This window comes from Pseudoliparis swirei, chromosome 1, assembly GCF_029220125.1.
Source record: "Pseudoliparis swirei isolate HS2019 ecotype Mariana Trench chromosome 1, NWPU_hadal_v1, whole genome shotgun sequence".
NCBI lineage: Eukaryota > Metazoa > Chordata > Actinopteri > Perciformes > Liparidae > Pseudoliparis > Pseudoliparis swirei.
Window position 1 is genome coordinate 21112929 of NC_079388.1, and position 22474 is coordinate 21135402.

Consider the following 22474-nt stretch of genomic DNA (forward strand, 5'->3'; position numbering starts at 1 on the left):
TGTGTGTGTTTGTGCGTATGTGTGTTTGTGTGTGTGTATGTGTGTTTGTGCGTGTGCGTATGTGTGCGTGTGTGTTTGTGCGTGTGTGTGTGTATGTGCGTATGTGTGTGTGTATGTGCGTATGTGTGTGTGTCCTTACACATCTCCACGGGCAGCGGCTGTGTGATGGTCATCTCACTCTTGACGTCTCCTTCAGGAACATCAAGACGACCAACGATTACAATATTAATATTATTATAAACTATTTACATGCAGCATGAAAACCTCCATGAGGTGGTGTGTGTGTGTTCCTCTCCAGGTGTGAAAGAGTGTGTGTGTGTGTCCGTACCTGTGAGTAGGTTGTCGTCAAGGTGTTGCCACGGCGACGTGGGGTTGTCAGGGTCGAGAGTGAGCACGAGGTCATTGTCAAACTGTGAGGAAGAGGAGGAAGATTAAGACAAACAACCGCTGTGTGTGCGTGTGCTTGTGTGTGTGTGTACTGGTTCAAGGTAAATATTACACACATAAAATATGAACTAGAGGTGAATGATGAGCCTTTAAACTCTGATAATAAGTCAATAAATCGAGTGAGGACCCGATGTGTTCTTCACTCTGATCAATAATCATTCAATAATCATTTGAATCAAATAAATTAAATCTCACCGCCGGTTCGTACTTGGGGGCGCGGCCGGCGTCGGCCTCCTCGCCCTCCTCCATGCTCTCACACTGGTACAGGCAGGCATCTGGGACAGGAAGTGAGGCACAGGAAGTGACCACAACACTCAGGAGCCGGTACGTTGTGTCCGATGTGAACACAAACCCCCTGATAAGTTTAAACGTGTTGGGCATGTGAGCGTCGGACTTTAACTCAGACATTATTCTTGGAATGTTTCTTAAAATAATAAATTAAAAACCAGGATGTTAAACATTAATTTTAATGAATGTAATACTAGTTGCTCCTCTCCAGGCAAAACTTTAAAAAGAAGAATAAATATGATTCAGATCAGGAAAATGTATACAAAATTAAATTCAATTTAGAAAAATCTAAAATATATACAGGACTGTCTCAGAAAATTAGAATATTGTGATGAAGTTCTTTATTTTCTGTAATGCAATTAAAAAAACAAAAATGTCATGCATTCTGGATTCATTACAAATCAACTGAAATATTGCAAGCCTTTTATTCTGATTTATTGCTGATTATGGCTTACAGCTTAAGAAAACTCAAATATCCTATCTCTAAATATTAGAATATCATGAAAAAGTATACTAGTAGGATATTAAACAAATCACTTGAATTGTCTAATTAACTCGAAACACCTGCAAGGGTTTCCTGAGCCTTGACAAACACTCAGCTGTTATAAATCTTTTTTTTTACTTGGTCTGAGGAAATATTAAAATTTTATGAGATAGGATTTTAGAGTTTTCTTAAGCTGTAAGCCATAATCAGCAATATTAAAAGAATAAAAGGCTTGCAATAGTTCAGTTGATTTGTAATGAATCCAGAATGCATGACATTTTTGTTTTTTTAAATTGCATTACAGAAAATAAAGAACTTCATCACAATATTCTAATTTTCTGAGACAGTCCTGTATATATATTTTTTAAGTTTTGTATTATTGATTATTGATCAACCCGATACATTTTAATCCGTGCTGCAAGAACCTGATGTGACCTTCTTTATGCTGAGTTTAACACTTTAAAAAGGCTTTTCTTCACGTGTTTATGACAACAACAACAACAACGGTAACTAGAATGGGCACTCGGTAGAGTGCATACCTTCGCATATCACAAGATTGGGCATTGAATTATGAACATTTTGGCATTAGTTGCATGCCAATTGGACAAAAATGTATCGTGCTATGGTAAAAAAAGAGTTTGACCTTTCCATGACCTTGACCTTGACCTTTGACCCGATTGATCCCAAAATCTAATCAAATGGTCCCCGGATAATAACCAATCATCCCACCAAATTTCATGCGATTCAAGAAAATTTTGACCTGTTCATGACCTTTGACCTTGACCTTTGACCCGATCGATCCCAAAATCTAATCAACTGGTCCCCGGATAATAAACAATCATCCCACCAAATTTCATGCGATTCGGTTCAATTATTTTTGAGTTTTGCGAATAACACGCATACAAATAAATAAATAAATAAATACACGGCGATCAAAACATAACCTTCCGGCATTTTCAATGCGAAGGTAATAAGCTGCAGCTCTCGGGGTTTCATGATGACGTGACTTTACAGCGGAGCGTTCTTCTTCATGTCACCGCGGCCGCTTGTAATCTCCCAGCATGCTTTGCCTGAGGTGGAAACACGACCCTGGACTCTGAACTCAAACACCGGAGGTGTATTGATCCCACAGGTGAGCTGCTCACTTTATATGTATATATATTTAATTAAATGAGATGCACATGATTAGGAAAATGACTTCATGGATGTAAATATTTATGATTCTACGTCACTGTCTGAGACGTGGTTTCCTCTCTGAACAAACAAAGTGAATAAAACACGATATTCAACCTGTAATAATTCATTAACAGACGATAAAAACTGAATACAAGACGCTGCAATTTTAAAAATACATAGTTAGAAAAAGGGGAAATCACATAAAAACTGTTATGATGATAAAGAAGGCGTCGACTCAGATTACATCTCTGGGGATCAACTTGTTGTCGTCCTAGAATCTCGTGAACATAAATAAAAGATGAACAAGACTTTCTTTAAATTGAGAACAACAACAACAAGAAAAAAGAACAAGAAAGAAGAACAAGAAAGAACAAGAAGAAAGAAGAACGAGAAGAAAAAGAACAAGTAGAAAGAAGAACAAGAAAGAAGAAAGAAGGGGATGAATCTCCTGTAAAAGAGGAGTAAACAGCAGCAGGTGTTATTCTTCCCTTCCGTCTGCCTCTAATTGTTTATTGCGCAATAATAATTGCAGTATAATCACAACATTAATGAACTGGGTGAATCTGACACGGCTCCGATGAGACACGTATATATGTAAATAATTACACATCATCACTTCTCTTCTTTTCTTTAGGTAGAACATATATATACATATCATACATATATACATACATACATATAGATATACATACATATATACATATCATATATACATACATATATATATACACATTTTTTAAAAGGGACGCATGCTTGTTTTTTAAACATGTGACGTCACGCTTTCCACCACCAGAAGACAAACTGACACATCCGGGGTCTGCTGCAGACTGAGGAAGCGTAATAAACACACGCGCACGCGCACACACCCACCGCGTGCATCTCGCGTCATCTAGCTTCTGCGTCAACATTTAAACCCTTAATGTGTATGAAGGAGAACTCTAAGAGAGACCGAGCAGCGTGGTCGTCGTGGTAACGCCTCAGTTTGGCGTTAACGGTCCCAACGGCCGCCCGTCGGTTCGGTTCCGACGGTCCCGACGGCCGCTGCTGCTCCTCCGGTCCTAACGGCCGAGCGCGTGCACTCACCCCAGTCTTCGTTCGTCAGGAGGTTATCGGCGAAGAAGCGCGTGTCCAGATCCGAGAGGAGGTCCGCACTCATCGCCACAAAGGCGTCCGGGGAGCGGGGGGCGGTCAGATGGGCGACAACTGCGAGCTACACGCACACAATATGGCCGCTAGCTTTAGCATTAAGCCTCCCGGGTGATGCCGAGCATTAATGACATTTAAACATCCAGTTCAAGTTGTATTTCCTGCGACTGAAACGTGATATTTGATCCGTTTGATGCTGCGGGGTGATTTATCGTCTCTTCTTCTTCGCTTGCATATGACTGACAAGGAAACGAGGGTTTTTTTTCCCAGGAAAGTCGCCGCCCATTTAAAACGGAGCAGCCAATGAGTAACGAGGAAGGGCGGGATTTGGCCACGCGGAGGACCAATGAGATGAGTCACAAAGTGCCGTGGTGAAGGATGATTTGGCCGAATCGCAACAGCAAGTTTTGATGGACAGGAACAACCCGCCAATAGACGCGAAGGAATTCCGGGACCGCGTTGAATTGGCACGCGCGCGAGCCAATCACGGGTTACTAGCGAAAAAACAACAACAGGTTTTCTGTTGACTGTGAAAGAAACACTGCATTATGCCACATTACACACCATAAAGCAGATGAGGATTAACACAGATATATATATCATGCTTATAAATTAACCCTCGTGATGTTATGAGTGATATGTTTAACTTTTAATAAGAAGTTATCGGATAACTCCTCTGAGGGTCGCACGAGGACAAGCTGAACCCTGTCAGCTCAGAGCTTCTCTTGTAGCTCCTGCACTGAATTAGTTATGCTAATGAGCTAAAACATGTCGCCTTTAGTTCCTGGTGCACGTATTAAATAAAACAGACACTTCCACAACGGTGTATTTATGTTCCTTGAGAATTAAATGAAAATAAACCTCTCAAACAATCAAACATAATTGATTTGTAGCCTGTGCTGAACTTCTTGAGGACTGTTTGCCACATCGTCGTTTACGACCTAAACCGAATGTGCAGCTATGAAAGCCCGTTACCGCCACTGAGAGAACAATTAACATCCTGTAAGGAACAATAATGAGATAGTGAGTCAACATCATGAGATAGTATCTAGTAAAGGTGATTAATCTGAGAGAATGAAGATGATGAAATACTTAGTTGCTGTAGTTCTGTATTTTGGGAAACATGCACATTCACATTGAGCGTTAAAGATTGTGTGAATACAAATGCTGTCAAAATAAAGTTATCCACGGAGAACACCTCACTACTGCTTGTGCTTTGTACGTGATGGATGGATGATGGATGGATGGTTGAGGCTAGCTGTGTCTCTTATGCTAAGCTACGCTAACCCGCTGCAGGCTGAAGCTCAACATTCACAAAGACAAGTCACCTCCACCAAAAGGGTTCTCAGCAAACGCTGGAAGGTGTGAGGACGTCGTGTCGCTAAATGAAACTAAGTTAGAGACGAGTGAAGAGCTTCATGTCGTATATATTGATGTCCTGTCTCTTTCTCAGAAGGCAAAACCACAAACACCACAACACAAACAACAACAACTCCACGTCCGAGTGACGAAGACACGACAACAACAAAGAAACCCCAAAAGAAAAAGAAGAGTAAGAAGAAACAGATGTTACCACGACATTAAGTGAATAAAAAGAGACATTATAATATGTGCTGTTTGCATTGGTCTGCCCCAAACAGAAGGTAAGAAGACAACAACAACAACAACAACTATGCCATCAACTCCACTTCTGACTGATGAAGATACGACGACAACAAAGAAACAAAGAGGCAACAAACACAACAAGAAGAGATATTAACACAATATGAAAAGAATGAGAAGATGAAGAATCTGAGAACATATAATGTTTGTATTTGTCTGCCCCAAACAGAAGGTAACAGGACAACAACAACAACAACAGGAACAATGACAACAGGAACAACAGGAACAGGAACAATTTCAGCAACACCAATAACGCAGGCCAACACACGTACAATAATAATAATCACAACATTTAAAAACACTTTTAAACACTCTGCCTTGTTTCTAAACTAATTCTTACTTTGTCCTCCGGTTGGTGGTTCGGTGTTTGGAATACTCGCCTTCTTCTACCTCCTCCTCATCATCATCATCATCGGCATCAGCTACTTCGCTTGGAGACGCAGGTTTAAAAGACGAGGTGAAATAAATAATAATACATTGTTTCAGATATAATAAGTTGAGCTAATGAACTGATAATGAATCTATATGATATATACGATAATAACACACTCTGGTAGCTATGACAGAGCACAGATAGTTTGGTAGTTTTTGAAGGATTAAAGATAAATAATGTCATTTAATTCCTCCAGATTGGATTCTCGTTCCCCAATAATCAAGTCCAGGTCGTGTTTTACGTTCAAGCGCGCGGTTAACGTGTTACGGTGTGGTTGGCGTTGACACGTTAGCATTAACACGTTACCGTTAACACGTTAGCATGAACACGTTAGCATTAACACGTTAGCGTTAACACGTTAGCATTAACACATTAGCGTTGACATGTTAGCATTAACACGTTAGCATTGACATGTTAACGTTGTGAAACAGTTACGGGAAACGTAGTAAAACGTTGTGGTTAACATGTCAGAAAGCAAAGTAGCTGGTATTCACTTCGGTTCAATCCCATGATTACGTAGTCAACGTAGTAAAAGTCGTGATTAAAGTTGGAACAGAAGGGTTGCCTTGTTGCGGTTCACGTCTTTTATTTGTCAAAATCTTGATATTAGTCAGAAAACTGATAATAATCTGTTGTCATCCCCAAAATTTGGTCTCAGATCTCCCAATTTCTGTTCTTTCATATTTACTGATCACCGTAAAAGATCAAACGTACACGTGCATCGTACACCACAATGTTTATTATCCACGGCGGCCAATCACGTGACTTGGACCACCCCGTCTGTCACGTGATTGGTCGCCGTAAATAATAAACATTCTGGTTTTATATTTATATTTGGTTAGAGGACAATGAAAGGCTTTCGTAGGATCACAGCTGCTGTATCGGCGTGAGATTTACCGGCTAACGCAATTAGCAAACAAACTTGTATGTGTTCCGTTTGTGACTCTACTTGGGTATAAATATAACTAATGTTATATATAGTTATATATTATAAATACATCTAATGTTACATTTAACAGAATAGATTAACTCTCACTAAGGCTCATTGATTCTGTGGAACCGTCGCGGCCCCTCGACAGAGTTTAGCCCGCTATCGTAAGCTAACGTAACTCATCTAAAGTTGCTTTTTCTTATAAACTCAGAGAAATGTTTGGAAGAATTCACACTCCATAGAAACTGAACGTTTCTTTGGAGTGTGTTGGTGGTGGGCTGTAAAGCAGAGCATCAGTAGTGCCTCAGTGGATTACTGATAGTGATGTTCGTATTGTTCTCCACAGGAAGTGCAGAAAGACGCCCCGGCGTCTACGACGAGGTCTGGGACTCGTCTGCGGTTCCGCCCGCAAATGGTGAGAAAGGTAGTCACGAAATATTAAAAACAATATTAGTCAAAGAAAGCAAAGGTCTGTCTTCATGTATTCGTTGATCTCTGGCAGGAGGAGGAAGCTTGGCTGAACCAACCTACTGCGTGACAGATGATTTTCCAGGTAAATAACTCAACGTATTTAACGCACTACTCTTCTTCAGGTGTTTAAATAAATTGGTAGCTAATGCTTGAGGGTAAAATGTGTAAACAGATCCCATGTACTCCACCATCGCCGATCTTCCACCAGCGGAGGAGCAAAGCGGTGAAGACTGAGCGCTCATCCCCACATCGGAGCTGATGTTCTGGTTCCTGAACGTATCCATTCAACATCGTCTGTTGGTGGGATTGAAGACGGTAACTTTAATACGGAGGACCTGGAGGTTGAGTTGGAGCAGGATACGGATGGTGGATTACATTCTCAACGGAGAAGAGGAATACAATTATATGTCATGGAAATCCTGAACGAGATGCAGATCATCATCAGAATGAACTGACTTAAATTCTGAATTATTTTCTCAATCTACAGGTCGGTCGCAGCTCCCCGACAGCACGTACTTTCTACTGGAGGAACCCAAAGCACCCGGAAACACCGCGGACCAACATCTGTGATTTTAACTCAAAAGTTCTCGTTTTATATAGTCAAGTTTATTAAATAGCACAGAAATAAAAAATATGCCTCCTCTGGTTGTATAGAAGTCTATGCTTCATGTGTTAAAGCTGCATTCTCTCTCCTGACCACCAGGGGGCGACTCCTCTGGTTGTATAGAAGTCTATGCTTCATGTGTTAAAGCTGCATTCTCTCTCATGGCCACCAGGGGGCGACTCCTCTGGTTGTATAGAAGTCTATGCTTCATGTGTTAAAGCTGCATTCTCTCTCATGGCCACCAGGGGGCGACTACTCTGGTTGTATAGAAGTCTATGCTTCATGTGTTAAAGCTGCATTCTCTCTCATGGCCACCAGGGGGCGACTCCTCTGGTTGTATAGAAGTCTATGCTTCATGTGTTAAAGCTGCATTCTCTCTCATGGCCACCAGGGGGCGACTGCTCTGGACCAGGAGGAAGGTCTCAGGGTGTCTGGTGGAGGATGGCAGGCATGTTATATTTTGATGAACAATAAGACAAATACAATGTAAATACTTCAGTATTTCAGTGTCACAATCTGTAGTTTGTAGATTCTGAGCTGTTGATGTAAATAATGTTTTAATTTTGTTTTAAGAAAATAAAGCATGCCTTCCCTCAACGTGTTATTTGAGTTTGACCAAATGTCAAAAAATACTAATTCTCTACGATAAGTCTCTTCTCTGTTCCTGAAAATCATTTTCAAAAAGAGGAAATGAAAATAAAAGTGTTATTTATTAGTATTTACGAACGAACCACAGCTCTTATAATATCTGACCAGCAAAAGAATAAATCATTCACACTTGTTTCATTCCTCCATCACAGCGACCGCTGCGTCCTTCCTCTTTCTATTTGAGGTGAACGAGTCTTTCGGAGTTCTCCTTCTGGACTAAATATAAATGTTTCAGAACGAACACTTTGTGACATGAAGTCACTTTGTGATGTGCACACGACCAGCCGTTCACTTTCTCACATCCATTTACTTCCTGTGAGCTTCATGGTGCAGCCTGTGGAGGAGAGGCCTCCAACACAAAGACACAAAGAGGCTGTAAAACAACTACAAAGAGGCACACACAGACTGCAGGGAGACACAATGCAACTACAGAGACTCAAGAGGAGCACAAATATATAACAAATACACATAAAACAATGACAACGAGATCTAAATAACTGCAGAGACAATAACAATGAAACGGCAAAACAACTACAGACGACAAATGACCAAAGACACAAAACCACAACAGAGACACACAACAGCTACAAAGAGACACAAAACCACAGCAAAGAGACACACAACAACTACAAAGAGACACACAACAACTACAAAGAGACACAAAACAACCACAAAGAGATACAAAACTACCACAAAGAGACAAAACAACTACAAAGAGACACAAAACAACCAAAAAGAGACAAAACAACTACAAAGAGACACAAAACAACCACAAAGAGATACAAAACAACTACACAGAGATACAAAACAACCACAAAGAGATACAAAACAACTACAAAGAGACACAAAACAACCACAAAGAGATACAAAACAACCACAAAGAGATACAAAACAACCACGAAGAGACACACAAGGACTACAGACAGGAAAGGACTAAAATGTCGGTGACATCGTGAGTGGCTGTGAATACAAACCTCCTTTTCCAGAACGATGACATCAGGCCCGTCGCTGTAACCAGGAAGAGGAGTAGGAGGAAGAGGAGGAACAAGAGGAGGAGGACGAGTAGGAGGAGGAACAAGAGGAGGAGGAGGAGGAGGAGGAAAAAGAGGAAGAGGAGGAACAAGAGGAGGAGAAGGAGGAACAAGAGTAGGAGGAACAAGAGGAGGAGAAGGAGGAACAAGAGGAGGAGAAGGAGGAACAAGAGGAGGAGGAGGAACAAGAGGAGGAGAAGGAGGAACAAGAGGAGGAGAAGGAGGAGGAACAAGAGGAGAAGGAGGGACAAGAGGAGGAGAAGGAGGAACAAGAGGAGGAGGAGGAACAAGAGGAGGAGAAGGAGGAACAAGAGGAGGAGGAACAATAGGAGAAGGAGGAACAATAGGAGAAGGAGGAACAAGAGGAGGAGGAGGAACAAGAGGAGGAGGAGGAACAATAGGAGAAGGAGGAACAAGAGGAGAAGGAGGAACAAGAGGAGGAGGAGGATGAACAAGAGGAGAAGAAGGAGGAACAAGAGGAGGAGGAGAAGGAGGAACAAGAGGAGGAGGAACAAGAGGAGGAGAAGGAGGAACAAGAGGAGGAGAAGGAGGAACAAGAGGAGGAGGAGGAGGAACAAGAGGAGAAGGAGGGACAAGAGGAGGAGAAGGAGGAACAAGAGGAGGAGGAACAATAGGAGAAGGAGGAACAATAGGAGAAGGAGGAACAAGAGGAGGAGGAGGAACAAGAGGAGGAGGAGGAACAATAGGAGAAGGAGGAACAAGAGGAGGAGGAGGAGGAACAAGAAGAGAAGGAGGAACAATAGGAGAAGGAGGAACAAGAGGAGGAGGAGGATGAACAAGAGGAGGAGAAGGAGGAACAAGAGGAGGAGGAGAAGGAGGAACAAGAGGAGGAGGAGGAGGAACAAGAGGAGGAGAAGGAGGAACAAGAGGAGGAGGAGGAACAAGAGGAGGAGAAGGAGGAACAAGAGGAGGAGAAGGAGGAACAAGAGGAGGAGGAACAATAGGAGAAGGAGGAACAATAGGAGAAGGAGGAACAATAGGAGAAGGAGGAACAAGAGGAGGAGGAGGATGAACAAGAGGAGGAGAAGGATTGATTGATTGATTGATTGATTGATTGATTGATTGATTGATATATTTATTTGTCGTTTGCCAGAGTACAGGTACAAAAGCATCGAAATTACAAGAAAGGGTGGATGAAAGATTACAGCATAACATGAGGGAAGAAGGCGAGAAAAAAACACCAACCCCCCGACTATGCCCCGAGAGGGGTACAGTGTGGGAGCAGGAAAAAAACACCTGAGCACATAAGCACATACATTTTAGACATGACTTGCAACGAGTAGGAAGGGGGGAGGGGAGGTAATCCAACAACTGGGTGATCTAAGCCCATCCATTGGGGGCAGAAGGTAACCAGCACCGACAAGCAGCCAGCCGGTCCGGCGCCAACACAGCAGCGCCAGCCACAGCCCCGTCCGGTCCCACTGGGGGTAAAAAGCAGGCGAAGGCGTGGGATGGGGGGAGGGGGGTAGTGAATGCAATCAGTATTATTGAAAGTTCGTGTGTGCGTGTTCTGGTATGTCGTCCTCCCAGGCCACAACAGACAGAGTTCTCAGTCCGCAAGATGGTCGTTGCCATGGAGATAGCCTTGAAAGGTCCTGGGAGAAAACAACCACAGGTGTCTGTGGATAGGGGGAAGGGAATGAGAGAGGTTCTCACTTCAGCGATCTTCAGGGGAGTTGTTGTTCCAGTAACGGCCTTGGCCAAGGCACCGTTCTGGTTGAGGGAGCAGCAGATAAGATTGGGATTGTTTGGTCTGCCAGCAGCTACATCCAATTAACGCACCTGCTATTCCACCACTTTCCTCCCATTTTTCAAATCGATCCAATTTCGTCGGGCAGCCTTAGGGGGCTTCTAACGGCTGTCACCGTTTCCTTAATTTTCCGATAAACCAGGGCAACGCCAAATCCAAACAGCAGAAATCCTGTAATCATAGTTCCGAATAGGTAGATGTCATCTACGTCCTCCACGGAAAGGCTGCTAGGCACACGACACGTCCATCGTGTAACCAGCTGCAACGTCCCGGCAGGACGGGCAGGTTCCCCCGAACCCAAGCTTCTCGTCGAGAAGACGGTGTCAATTGCGTTGAGAGACCAGTTGATCAGATGATCAGTTGATCGGTCCATGGTTTTTAGTTCGAAGAGCGATGAGGAGAGAGTCTCTCAAGTATAAAACAAGACAAAACATGACGAGAGAAGCCAAGCAGGGAAGGGAAGGTCATGGGGAGGAGAGGGAGAGAAAATGCGACCGCCTTCGTTACTTCGAGACTGGATTACTGCAACTCCTTATTATCAGGCTGCTCTAATAAATCTCTTAGGTCCCTCCAGTTGATCCAGAATGCTGCAGCTCGTGTTCACACTAAAACTAAGAACAGAGATCACATCACTCCTGCACTAGCTGCTCTGCACTGGCTCCCAGTAAAATCAAGAATCACTTTTAAAATTCTTCTCTTAACGTACAAAGCCTTGATTGGTGATGCTCCATCATATCTTAAGGAGCTTGTCGTACCATATTGCCCCACTAGAGATCTGCGCTCACTAAATGCGGGACTACTTGTAGTTCCTAGAGTCTTAAAAAGTAGAATGGGAGCCAGAGCCTTTAGTTATCAAGCTCTTTTATGGAACCAGCTTCAATTTCAGTCCGGGAGGCAGACACAGTCACCTCGTTTAAGAGTAGACTTAAGACCTTCCTCTTTGACAGAGCTTATAGTTAGGGCTGAATCAGGTTCACCTGGTCCAGCCCCTTGATATGCTGCTATAGGCTTATAGCTGCCGGGGGACGTTTTAGGATGCACTGAGTACCTATCTCCTCTTTTTTTTCTCTCCTTAAGGATGAATTTTCATCTCTCAATCACACGTTACTAACTCTGCTTTCTCCCGAGTCCTTTGACTTCACGTCTCATGGGGTCATCGGACCCTATGAGACGGCATAGATCCTATCTGCCTGATGGATCATTGAGGTCTGGGTCGTGGAATTCCTGCTCCTGACTACGCCACTGTCCTGTTGAGACTCCGCCTACTGTTGAGACTCCGCCCACTCCTCCTCCCCACCGCCATCTGCCTGATGGATCGTGGAGGTCTCCATCGTGGAATAAGCCTACTGTTGAATTAGATAATTTACTAAAGCAATATGTAAATTAGGATTTACTAATATACCATAACTTCATACATGTTGTTATAGAATGTGTGTTATTGTTTAATAATTTACAATGTTGTTTGGTAAGTGTCTGTGTATTATTGTTTAATGCATTGCTGTAACACACTGGTGAAGACGAATCTCTTTGTGTTCCAAGAACACAGATCAGTGGCAGAAAGGAATCCCCTCCCCCCCCCCCCGGCATGGAGAGAGCCCCTGAAGGAAACCACATTCCTGCAGTGGACCGCATGGCAGAGGGCAAATGGTGGCCGGAGTGATGACGTCATGTGGATATGCAAATCTACCAACAGCCAGACGGCTCGGCCAATGAGCGAATTGGGGAAAGGTGTTACCAAGACAATGTATCCAATGAGAAGTGGATATTTCTGGGCCGGGACGCCCGAAATATAAAATGAACTTTCGGAGGCTGCGAGACACTTCTTTTCGGTGAAGCAAGAGACAGTTAACTACAAATGGTTTAGCCAGGAGTGGTCTGTGGATTGTGAAGCCTTAGAAGTCCTCGGCCGAGAATTTATACTCTGTATCTGAACAGTTATTAGTTATTATCAACTATTGGTTATTTTTATTAAATACATTTTATTAGAACTTTTCGACTACGGACATTTTCTTCGGTTCAGCACCAGGGGATTTCTGAATACTTAACAGTTTGGTGACCCCGACGTGATTCCTTGGTGTTTTGGATCGAGGAGGAACCGAGTTGAACATCTGGAAGGATCACTCTCCCCCACTCACACGAGGCCTCACAACAAGGGTAAGCAGAACCCATTGTTTTAAACTGAATTCTGCATAGTTTATCATAGACAACATTAGGTGTGAGTGGAGAAGAGTGTAAAACTAAACGCATAGATCTTGAAATAACTGTTGATGATCGGAGTATAAACTATTGTATGTTGCATGCTAGAATCCTTTTTATAGGATAGAGTCCTTCTCGAGAGGATAGGGTGTCCTGATTAGAGGATATATGACCTTTTTTTGAAAAGGATAGAGTGTCGTCGTCGAACGTACTCATTTATTAAACAGGGACATTAAGCCCCTGGTTTTGCTGAGCGGGTGTAACATAAAGCTTGAGAAGTCTGTGCGGGGAAGAGTTACGTTTTTTAAGACGACGGTCTGACTTATAGTCTCCTTAGAATCTGCATGGGTGACGAACGAGATAAAACCCACAACCTGAAGGAGCTGAGCTAGCATTAGCTGGCAAGACGCTATTGAAGCAGAATAGATACCAGCGCTCTCGCTGAGGAAAGAACGTGTAGTTAAAAAAAAAAAAAAAAAGAAACCAGCATGGCGGAAAACAGGAAGTAGGACCGAGCGGTCGAGAGAGTACAGCACCAATAGGAAATAGCGCCCCTGAGTGGTAGGGAGTACTTATTACAACTTACCCCCAGTGGGCTGAGAGAGTACTGCAGGGACTAACCCTCTAGCACCATCGACCCTCTATAGCACCATCGTGTGTCCACATTTTGAATTACAACAAGAGCGATAATTTGCACCACTGTGTCCAATTTAGGTATTACAACTTACCAGACTGTACTCAACTGTTTTTGCCATAGCTGACACACACACACTTTAGCAACTAAACTGATGCTTACATACACCATCACATAAGCAGAGCAAGTTTGTTTGCATAGGCACATTTTAAGGTGCTTCACATAAAACCATTGAAGGTAGTGGTTGAGAACATTCATTTAAATAGGATTGTAACTTAATAGTTTGAATCATTTTTTATCTAGCTTGGTGAATGACTTTGATTTGATTTTGGATGGATGGAACTTTTTCCCTCTAAAGCAGGGGACATAATTTTAACAAGGGCTTTTTGAAGAAGCTAAGATAAGAGTGGGGTTTTATGAGAGTGACCAGAAAGGGGAGGTCAGGATACAGCTCTCTCACCCCCCCCTTCCCTCTCCCAACCCCCTCGTGGCCCACATGCCACCAAGATTCCTTGACTGATAAGAGTAAGGAAAGAGTGAGAAAGTGGACCCTATGTTTTAGACAAAGGACTCCCAACACTTACTTATACGATGTGGGGGAAGGTCTCAATGACTGTAAGATTCTCTCTCTTCCCACCCCCACCCCCACCCACCGTCTCAACACACACATTGTGACGATCTTATGCATGTCGCATAAACATGAAAGAACCTTTAAAATAGATTGACCTTTGAAAAGGAACCGGGGCCGCGCAGTCTAAAGTCCTCTAACATATGTGAGGCCAGCCATAAGGCTGGAGAGACGACCCCGAAGAAGTGTGGGCCGCGTAGAAATTAAACACATGTGTAATGCATAAACTGTGAATGAATGTTGAATACCGGTGGTGAATACATGTTGTCAAAGTGGAATCAACAGAGCAGAGTCGAAACCTCACGGTGTCAACGCAAGCTCTAGTCTGTTGAATTGCACGAGTGATAAATGAGGATTTATTGTTCTGAAAGGCACGCTGCCGAGTAAAGAACACATTGTATGGCGATTATGTACTACGTTTAAGAGCAGGTACGAGTTTGAGATTGAGGAGGATACTGAGAAACAAAGAGGTAACTCCGCTTAACACGCGAAAATACAAGAACAGAAAGGAGGGGACAAGCAGAGAGCTGCTGCGTCCCGCTGAGGGCACGCGCCTTCACAGACAGAGCAGCCCCTCCCCTACCCACTTAGCTGCGCGCGCCGTTCTCGACCCTGCAGGCACCCAGAGCGAGCCAAGTTGAGAGCAGAACAGAGCAAGAACAGTAACGGAAGAATTCTTTTTGAAGATAACTATTAATTAGTAGAGTGTGCGACCATCTTTTACTTTTTGAAATGATGTTTTAAAGAAATGCGTTGTTTTGCCAAATTTTTAATTTTTCTTTAAATTAACTGATCAATTGCCCGGCTAGCTCAGTCGGTAGAGAATGAGACTTCTAATTCAAAGGTTGTAGGTTATTCAGTTTCAAATTGATCACCTTTATTATTTTATATAGTCATCTATTTTATATTTTTAGTATAATTTTTCCTCACTCTCTCTTAAAGATTTGACCCCTTTCAAGCATAACTGCAGTTTTTTTTTTTTTTTTCAGCCACAAGGCACCTCTCTTAGCAGTTCAGATAAAAATAATAAAAGAAAAACGGAGAAAAAGGTTGATGTTTCTAAGATAATGATGATGCCACCATTGGATGGTGAGGGAGGAGCAGCTTATTTAGGTAGAATCAGAGAGTTGTAGAACGACAACCTAGGGAAAGATTTCCTTGAAGATAGCATGACTGAACAGTTTTTAGGTTATCAATAGAATCATCAGTGACTGTGACCATACAGACCGAACTGAAAGGAGTAGGACTAAAGTACATGAACTTCTATGACTTGGAAGCTCAGGTCAGACGCCAAACAGATAAAAATAAACAGAGCAGAAAAGATGACCTGACCAAAGCAGAAGCAAATGGCACAAGCCACAGTGCAGCAGACAGCAGCACAACATGGACCTTAAGTCCCGTATAGTCCGTATCCAGCCCCTCCTCCAAATCCATAAGCACTGATCTATCAACAGCCACAGCAAGCCACGTTTGCACCGCTCAAGCTTAGTCCCTCAAACCTTATGTCCCGCAACAGGCGGTCAGCAGCCCATAAATGGGGCCCAACAACAGAGAGATAATATGCAAAAGTAGCCCGTTCAGGAGTAAGAGGAGTAACAACTGGGGCAACGGAGGCTTTAGACGAGTATTAATACATTTTTAATTATAGTCAGGCTAGACATTGGGCTAATTTTTGTCCTTATCCACCACAGGGTTAGCAGTCTCAGTCAGAATGGCTTCAGTACTCCCATAATGTCTACCCCGCCATAACAAGCACCCAACACATAGCCACAGCCACAAGGCAACAGTGATCCACGGCACCAGGCCTGGACCAGAGACACAAAATTAGGCGTGCCCAGATCCAACAGCTGACAGCGAACTGTATCCACTGAACAGAAATGTGCCACACCCACTAGTCACCCAATGATTCAACTGGAGACTAAAGAGACACTGAACAGGAAGCAAAGGGTCCGGTGGGACAGAGTAGATGATGATGACATCACACCTCTGCATGACAACAGCCAGCAGTGGAGACTTTGGTTCAAAGTCCTGCATCCCTACTCGCCACCAGGGGACCAAAGACATTGTGCCCTTAACTCCTCCTTGATACAAGATGAGATCTGAATTCCTGAGGGACTGCCTGCAACACGAGATTGAGGTTCGTGAAGACCCAGCTGAGGAGGCTTGGAGATCGATGCAGAGAAGCAAGGAGTAGCAGCGGCCGGTGAATGAACACCAGAGTTGCAGACTGTATGCATTCGTTGACACCGCAGCTCCACATCAGTGTTTGTCCAGAGTGGAGGCACAGAGAAGAACAATGGTGGAAGCAGAGGTTGAGGCTACGGACTGGGTGCACAAACAAAATGAACACTTGCATTACTCCACATTTGAGAACATGTAAAGAACTGCACACACATCGGAAGTCAAGTTTCAAGGTCCAGTTAGTATTAGAGACACATGCTTAGACACTTGCTTAGCCACACACATAGTAGAGAGAACACTGATCATGGGGACACTGACAACATGCTTAGCTTATTTCCAGACACTTTTAGGACTAAAGGGTGAACTGATGTGTGACTGATTCCGATAGCTCCGTAGAGATAGAGTTAAAAACCGCGTACGATTCCAATTTAATCGTCACCAGCATCCCTTAAGGATGGAACAGACTAGATATATTTTTTAAATCATAGAATGGTTGTTATAGGCAAGTGTACTGGAGAGGACGAGGGCTCCCTGGGATACATTAATTAATTTCCTAAAACCTGGAAAATGGACCTTGATTTGGGGCCAATAAATAAATTTGTAACCCGCTCTTTACTAATTAGGCCGACTTATTATGACATTCCTTACCCAAGCACAATGATGATTCAAGATTTCAAGATTCAAGATGTTTTATTTGTCACATACACACACAGGGTGTGCAGTGAAATGAAAGTGGCAATGCTCAGCAAGGAATGTGGCAGCACAAGTACACACTATTTACAAATAAAAAACAACACAATATTTACAGTAAGTGTGTGTGTGTGTGTGTGTGCCTAAGGAGGGCAGTTGGTGTGGTCTATGGGGGGGGAGGTCGGTCGGTTCAATCACAGTCACAGCTCTGGAAAAAAAACTCCGTCCTCTGTTCTCTCTGTTGACCGCGTGACACAGGCGCAGCCCTGCCTGCCTGAAACCAGCAGCTGGTGTTGTTCTGGGGTGGGGTGGTGAGGATCTGCCGCTGTGAGTTCAGACAAGACATGGTTCTCCTGCATTGATTTGACAGACGTATGAATTTTTATTTTATTTCTCTCTTTTCTTCGAGAGGTTGACTGTTTATTAAGATTATTATTATTGAAAAGGACGGATTTGGGAATTCCATCCTATTTCAAAGGAGGAGTAGAACTGAGATGCTGATATGCTGTTAAAAGGAGAATCAGATCTGACAATGGCACACATTTTTGCAAACCAACACCTACAAGAAGTTGAGAAATATTTCTAGAGAGCACATTCACACGGAGCAGTCTATTGCCCAATCACAGGTGATAGTCGCGAGCTAATCAACAATTGAAGCAATTGAGACAATGATGGCTAAATTATCCTCAAAGGAGGGAGAACATTTCTCCCATGAGTTATTGACATGAAGACCCATGCGGGGTCTACAGAGAGTTAGGAGACAGTCCTAGACTTGACATATTTCAGAGAATATTCTGGGAAAAATAACTGACCAGATCTAAGTTTTTCTCCAAGTAGGTTGCTGAAGCCCACTAGGAGCCAGCTGATGAGTCATCAGTGGAACCAGGTGACTGGGTAAGACTTGAGGTTCACATGGGAAGTGGACTGAGCCCAGGTGGACAGGGTGTTTTGAAGTCATTGCAAGGACTTCACAGCGCCCTCCAGGTGAGAGGCTTCACCAAGAGAGGAGCACCGTATAACACATTGTACATTTGCAGATCAGCCGGTCAAGAATCACAACCAGCCGCTGAATAGTTGCCTCATCAGGGTAATTCTGACTAACAGATGTGAGGTCACTTCCACACATTTCTGCCTAGGCGCAGGAGCGAGAGTTAAGACTGCAACACAGAAAGTTGTCGATACGACATCAACTCTCACTGTTCACTGTGTGAGACTTGCCATTAGCTGCACCACCAGGTGCGACTGTTTGTTTTCCCATGATGCTTTCAAGGGACGAAGAGAAGATTGACGGACGAATACCTGCCTGCTATCAGATCCTAGTAGGATTTGAATATTTCTATGCCCTAGTCAAGGGCCATAGATAGGATCAATTGCATTTATCATAACCAGTAAAGATAAATAAAGTTAGATTGGATTGGATAAGTAATTGAGACTCTGTTGGACGACGGATGGCCATTTAATAGATGATTCCTCCCACACGGGGTGAGGAGCTGTTCCTCCGACTCAGTTAAAGATTGCAAATTCAAGCCTAGAAAGTATTAGATACTTATTAAATATAGAAATTAAAATATAGACAATTTTTCATAGTCAAGTGTCACATTCTGTATAGAGCCGGCCTAGTGGCCGCTGTGTGGTGTTGTGTTTTCTAATTCTCTTTCACAGCGACCTGCCTCTCCATTACCAACCTCCATCTGTACCTGCTGTGTTGGCCTCACCATCAGATGAGCTCCGCCCCCACCGGAACAGGTAGTATGAACAAGATGCCATGCGACTAATAACTTGCTTGCCCTGATGTGTATTTCCAAGATAATTAAGGAACTGGAGACATGGAGGACGAGGACTGAGGAGAAGAACATTTTGGGAAGAAAGACGAAGCAGACTGAAGCAGAAACTGGAGAAGGACACACACACACACACACTGAGTTAATGCAGGACTGAAATCTGTTTTATAACTCGAAAAGTAGAAACATCTACCTCTGAGACTTTAGGATTGGAATTAAAACATTGAATTGAACCACAAAGAGAAAAATACTTCATTGTAATGATAAATAATAATTCACTTCATAAGATGTTTACACTATGGAATACGTCCCCCTGGTTCTTTGGGAGATTTCTTGACACGGCCCCCCTCATCCTTCTGGGTGACTTTAACATCCAGACAGAGAAGTCATGTGATCTCTTACTCTTACTGTCTTCAGTCCCTCCCCTCCCACTCACAAAGCCGGCAACCACCTTGACTACATTTTCACAAGAAACTGCTCTACCTCTAACCTCACTGTGACTCCTCTCCATGTCTCTGACCACTTCTTCATCTCTTACTCTCTCTCGCTCTCTGGTACTGACAACCCACCCATATCTACAGACTCTGCACCTGTACACATTCGCACCCTCTGCCCCTCCTCTCTGGCCTCCTCTGTCCCATCTGCTCTCCCTCAACTGACTGCTTCTCACCATGCATCCTAACTCTGCGCAGACACTCTCCTCTCTTCCCTGTCTTCATCTCTTGATTCTCTTTGTCCGTTGTCGGACTCCCGAGAGCCACCCTGAAAGAAAATAATCGAATCAAGCGGAAGACTTGCTCTTCTATCAATCTCCTCTCCTCCTTCTCTTCCTCTATCTCTGCAGTCAAAAGCTCGTTCTACCTGACCAAAATTCAGTCTTCCTTCTCTAACCCCAAAAACTCTTCTCTATCTTTTCCAACCTCCTTGATCCCCCTGTCCCCTCCTCCTTCCACCCTTTTGCGAGCCACTTTGTCGACTACTTTACAAACAAGATAGACGACATACGCCTCCTTTACAAATCCATCTTCTATCACCTCACCAACACTAACTTCTTCATCCCCTCTCTTTCCTCTTTCACCCCTTGTCTCCCAATCAAGTTCTTAGCTTGGTGACCTCCCGACCGACCACCTCCTTGACCCCGTCCGTCTCCCATTCTCCAGGCTATTGCTCCTGACCTTCTGACCTTCCTCACCCATCTTATTAACAGCTCCTCTCAACTGGCTGTTTCAACTCTCTGAAGGAGGCGAGAGTCAACCCTCTCGAGAAGAAACCCACGCTGAAGTCAGCAACTACAGACCGGTCTCTCTTCTTCCTTTTCTCTCCAAAACTCTAGCTATCTTGAGCCAAGTGTCCTCCTATCTCCACAGTAACAACCTTCTTGACCCTCACCAGTCTGGATTCAAGGGCCACTGACAGAGACGGCCCTCCTTGCTGTCTCTGAGCAGCTCCACACTCCTAGAGCAGCCTCACTCTCCTCTGTCCTTATCCTCCGCGACCCTTCTGCAGCATTTGACACCGTGAACCACCAGATCTTGATCGCTTCTCTTCAGGACCTGGGGATCTCAGGCACTGCACTCGCTCTTTCTCTTCCTACCTTAAAGACCGCACCTACGGGTAACTTGGAGAGGATCTGTGTCTGATCCTTGTCCTCTCACTACTGGGGTTCCTCAAGGCTCCGTCCTGGGTCCCTCCTCTCTCTCTGTATACAAATTCTCTCGGCTCTGTCAATGGCTTCTCCTACCATAGCTATGCTGATGACACCCAACTGATCTTCTCGTTTCCACCGTCCGAAACACAGGTGGCATCTCTGCCTGTCTGACTGACATCTCTCAGTGGATGTCTGCTCACCACCTGAAGATCAACCCTGACAAGACTGAGCTACTATTCCTTCCAGGAAAGGCTCCCCACCCACGACCTGACTATCACCTTCAACAGCTCTGTGTTGGCCCCTACCCGGACTGCCAGGAACCTCGGGTGACACTCGACAGTCAACTCTCCCTGACGGCCAACATCGCTTTCCTGTAGGTACATGCTGCACAACATCAGGAGAATCGGCCTCTTCTTACTCAGAAGGCGCAGGTTCTGATCCAGGCTCTGGTCATTTCACGCCGACTACTGCAACTCCTCCTGGCTGGTCTACCTGCTAAGGCCATCCGACCCCTGCAGCTCATCCAGAATGCAGCAGCTCGACTGGTCTTCAGCCTCCCGAAATTCACCCACACCACTCCGCTCCTCCGCGCTCTCCACTGGTTACCGTGGCTGCTCGCATCCGCTTCAAAACACTGGTCCTGGCGACGGATCGGGCCCGTCTACATCCGGGATATGGTCACACCGCTGCAACAGCCAATCGACTTGTGACTACTGCACCGAGCTAATCACTCAAATCCAGACTGTTTGCTGTCCTGGCTCCTCAGTGGTGGAACGAGCTCCCCACTGACATCAGGACAGCAGAAAGTCTCTACATCTTCCGTCGCAGACTGAAAACACACCTTGTCCGACTATCTGGATTAAAACACAGATTAGCACTTCAGTGGCACTTAGATAGCACTTACTTATGGTACTTTTGTAGTTCGACTATGTTGAGGAAATGTTACTTCCTGTATTCTTGTTGTTCTTAGTTTGTACTCTAGGTTGAAATGCACTTATTGTAAGTCGCTTTGGATAAAAGCGTCTGCTAAAAATGACATGTAATGTAATGTAAAAGGAGGGATTGTTGAATTAGATAATTTACTAAAGCAATATGTAAATTAGGATTTACTAATATACCATAACTTCATACATGTTGTTATAGAATGTGTGTTATTGTTTAATAATTTACAATGTTGTTTGGTAAGTGTCTGTGTATTATTGTTTAATGCATTGCTGTAACACACTGGTGAAGACGAATCTCTTTGTGTTCCAAGAACACAGATCAGTGGCAGAAAGGAATCCCCTCCCCCTCCCCGGCATGGAGAGAGCCCCTGAAGGAAACCACATTCCTGCAGTGGACCGCATGGCAGAGGGCAAATGGTGGCCGGAGTGATGACGTCATGTGGATATGCAAATCTACCAACAGCCAGACGGCTCGGCCAATGAGCGAATTGGGGAAAGGTGTTACCAAGACAATGTATCCAATGAGAAGTGGATATTTCCCCTGGGGCGGGACGCCCGGGAAATATAAAATGAACTTTCGGAGGCTGCGAGACACTTCTTTTCGGTGAAGCAAGAGACAGTTAACTACAAATGGTTTAGCCAGGAGTGGTCTGTGGATTGTGAAGCCTTAGAAGTCCTCG

The 22474-nt window shown here is 44.0% G+C and overlaps 1 protein-coding gene and 1 long non-coding RNA gene across 4 annotated transcripts in view; one reads left to right on the forward strand and one right to left on the reverse strand.

Moving 5' to 3' along the window:
• Positions 1–3907, reverse strand: part of atf6b (activating transcription factor 6 beta) — a 14229-nt gene extending 10322 nt beyond the window's left edge. The window contains 4 exon segments of the mRNA XM_056443904.1: positions 140–190; positions 329–410; positions 643–722; positions 3479–3907. Coding sequence (XP_056299879.1) covers positions 140–190; positions 329–410; positions 643–722; positions 3479–3551 — 286 coding nt within the window. The 5' untranslated portion in view covers positions 3552–3907.
• Positions 3908–5187: 1280 nt separating this feature from the next.
• Positions 5188–8239, forward strand: LOC130191825 (uncharacterized). 3 transcript variants are annotated; one of them, XR_008831263.1, is made up of 5 exons: positions 5188–5660; positions 6914–6982; positions 7070–7120; positions 7211–7353; positions 7526–8239. It is a non-coding gene; the product is annotated as an uncharacterized LOC130191825 (long non-coding RNA). The 3 variants fall into 3 exon arrangements; XR_008831262.1 differs by lacking the exon at positions 5188–5660 and adding an exon at positions 6647–6731; XR_008831261.1 differs by lacking the exon at positions 5188–5660 and having other exon boundaries at positions 6653–6982.
• Positions 8240–22474: the final 14235 nt, after the last annotated feature.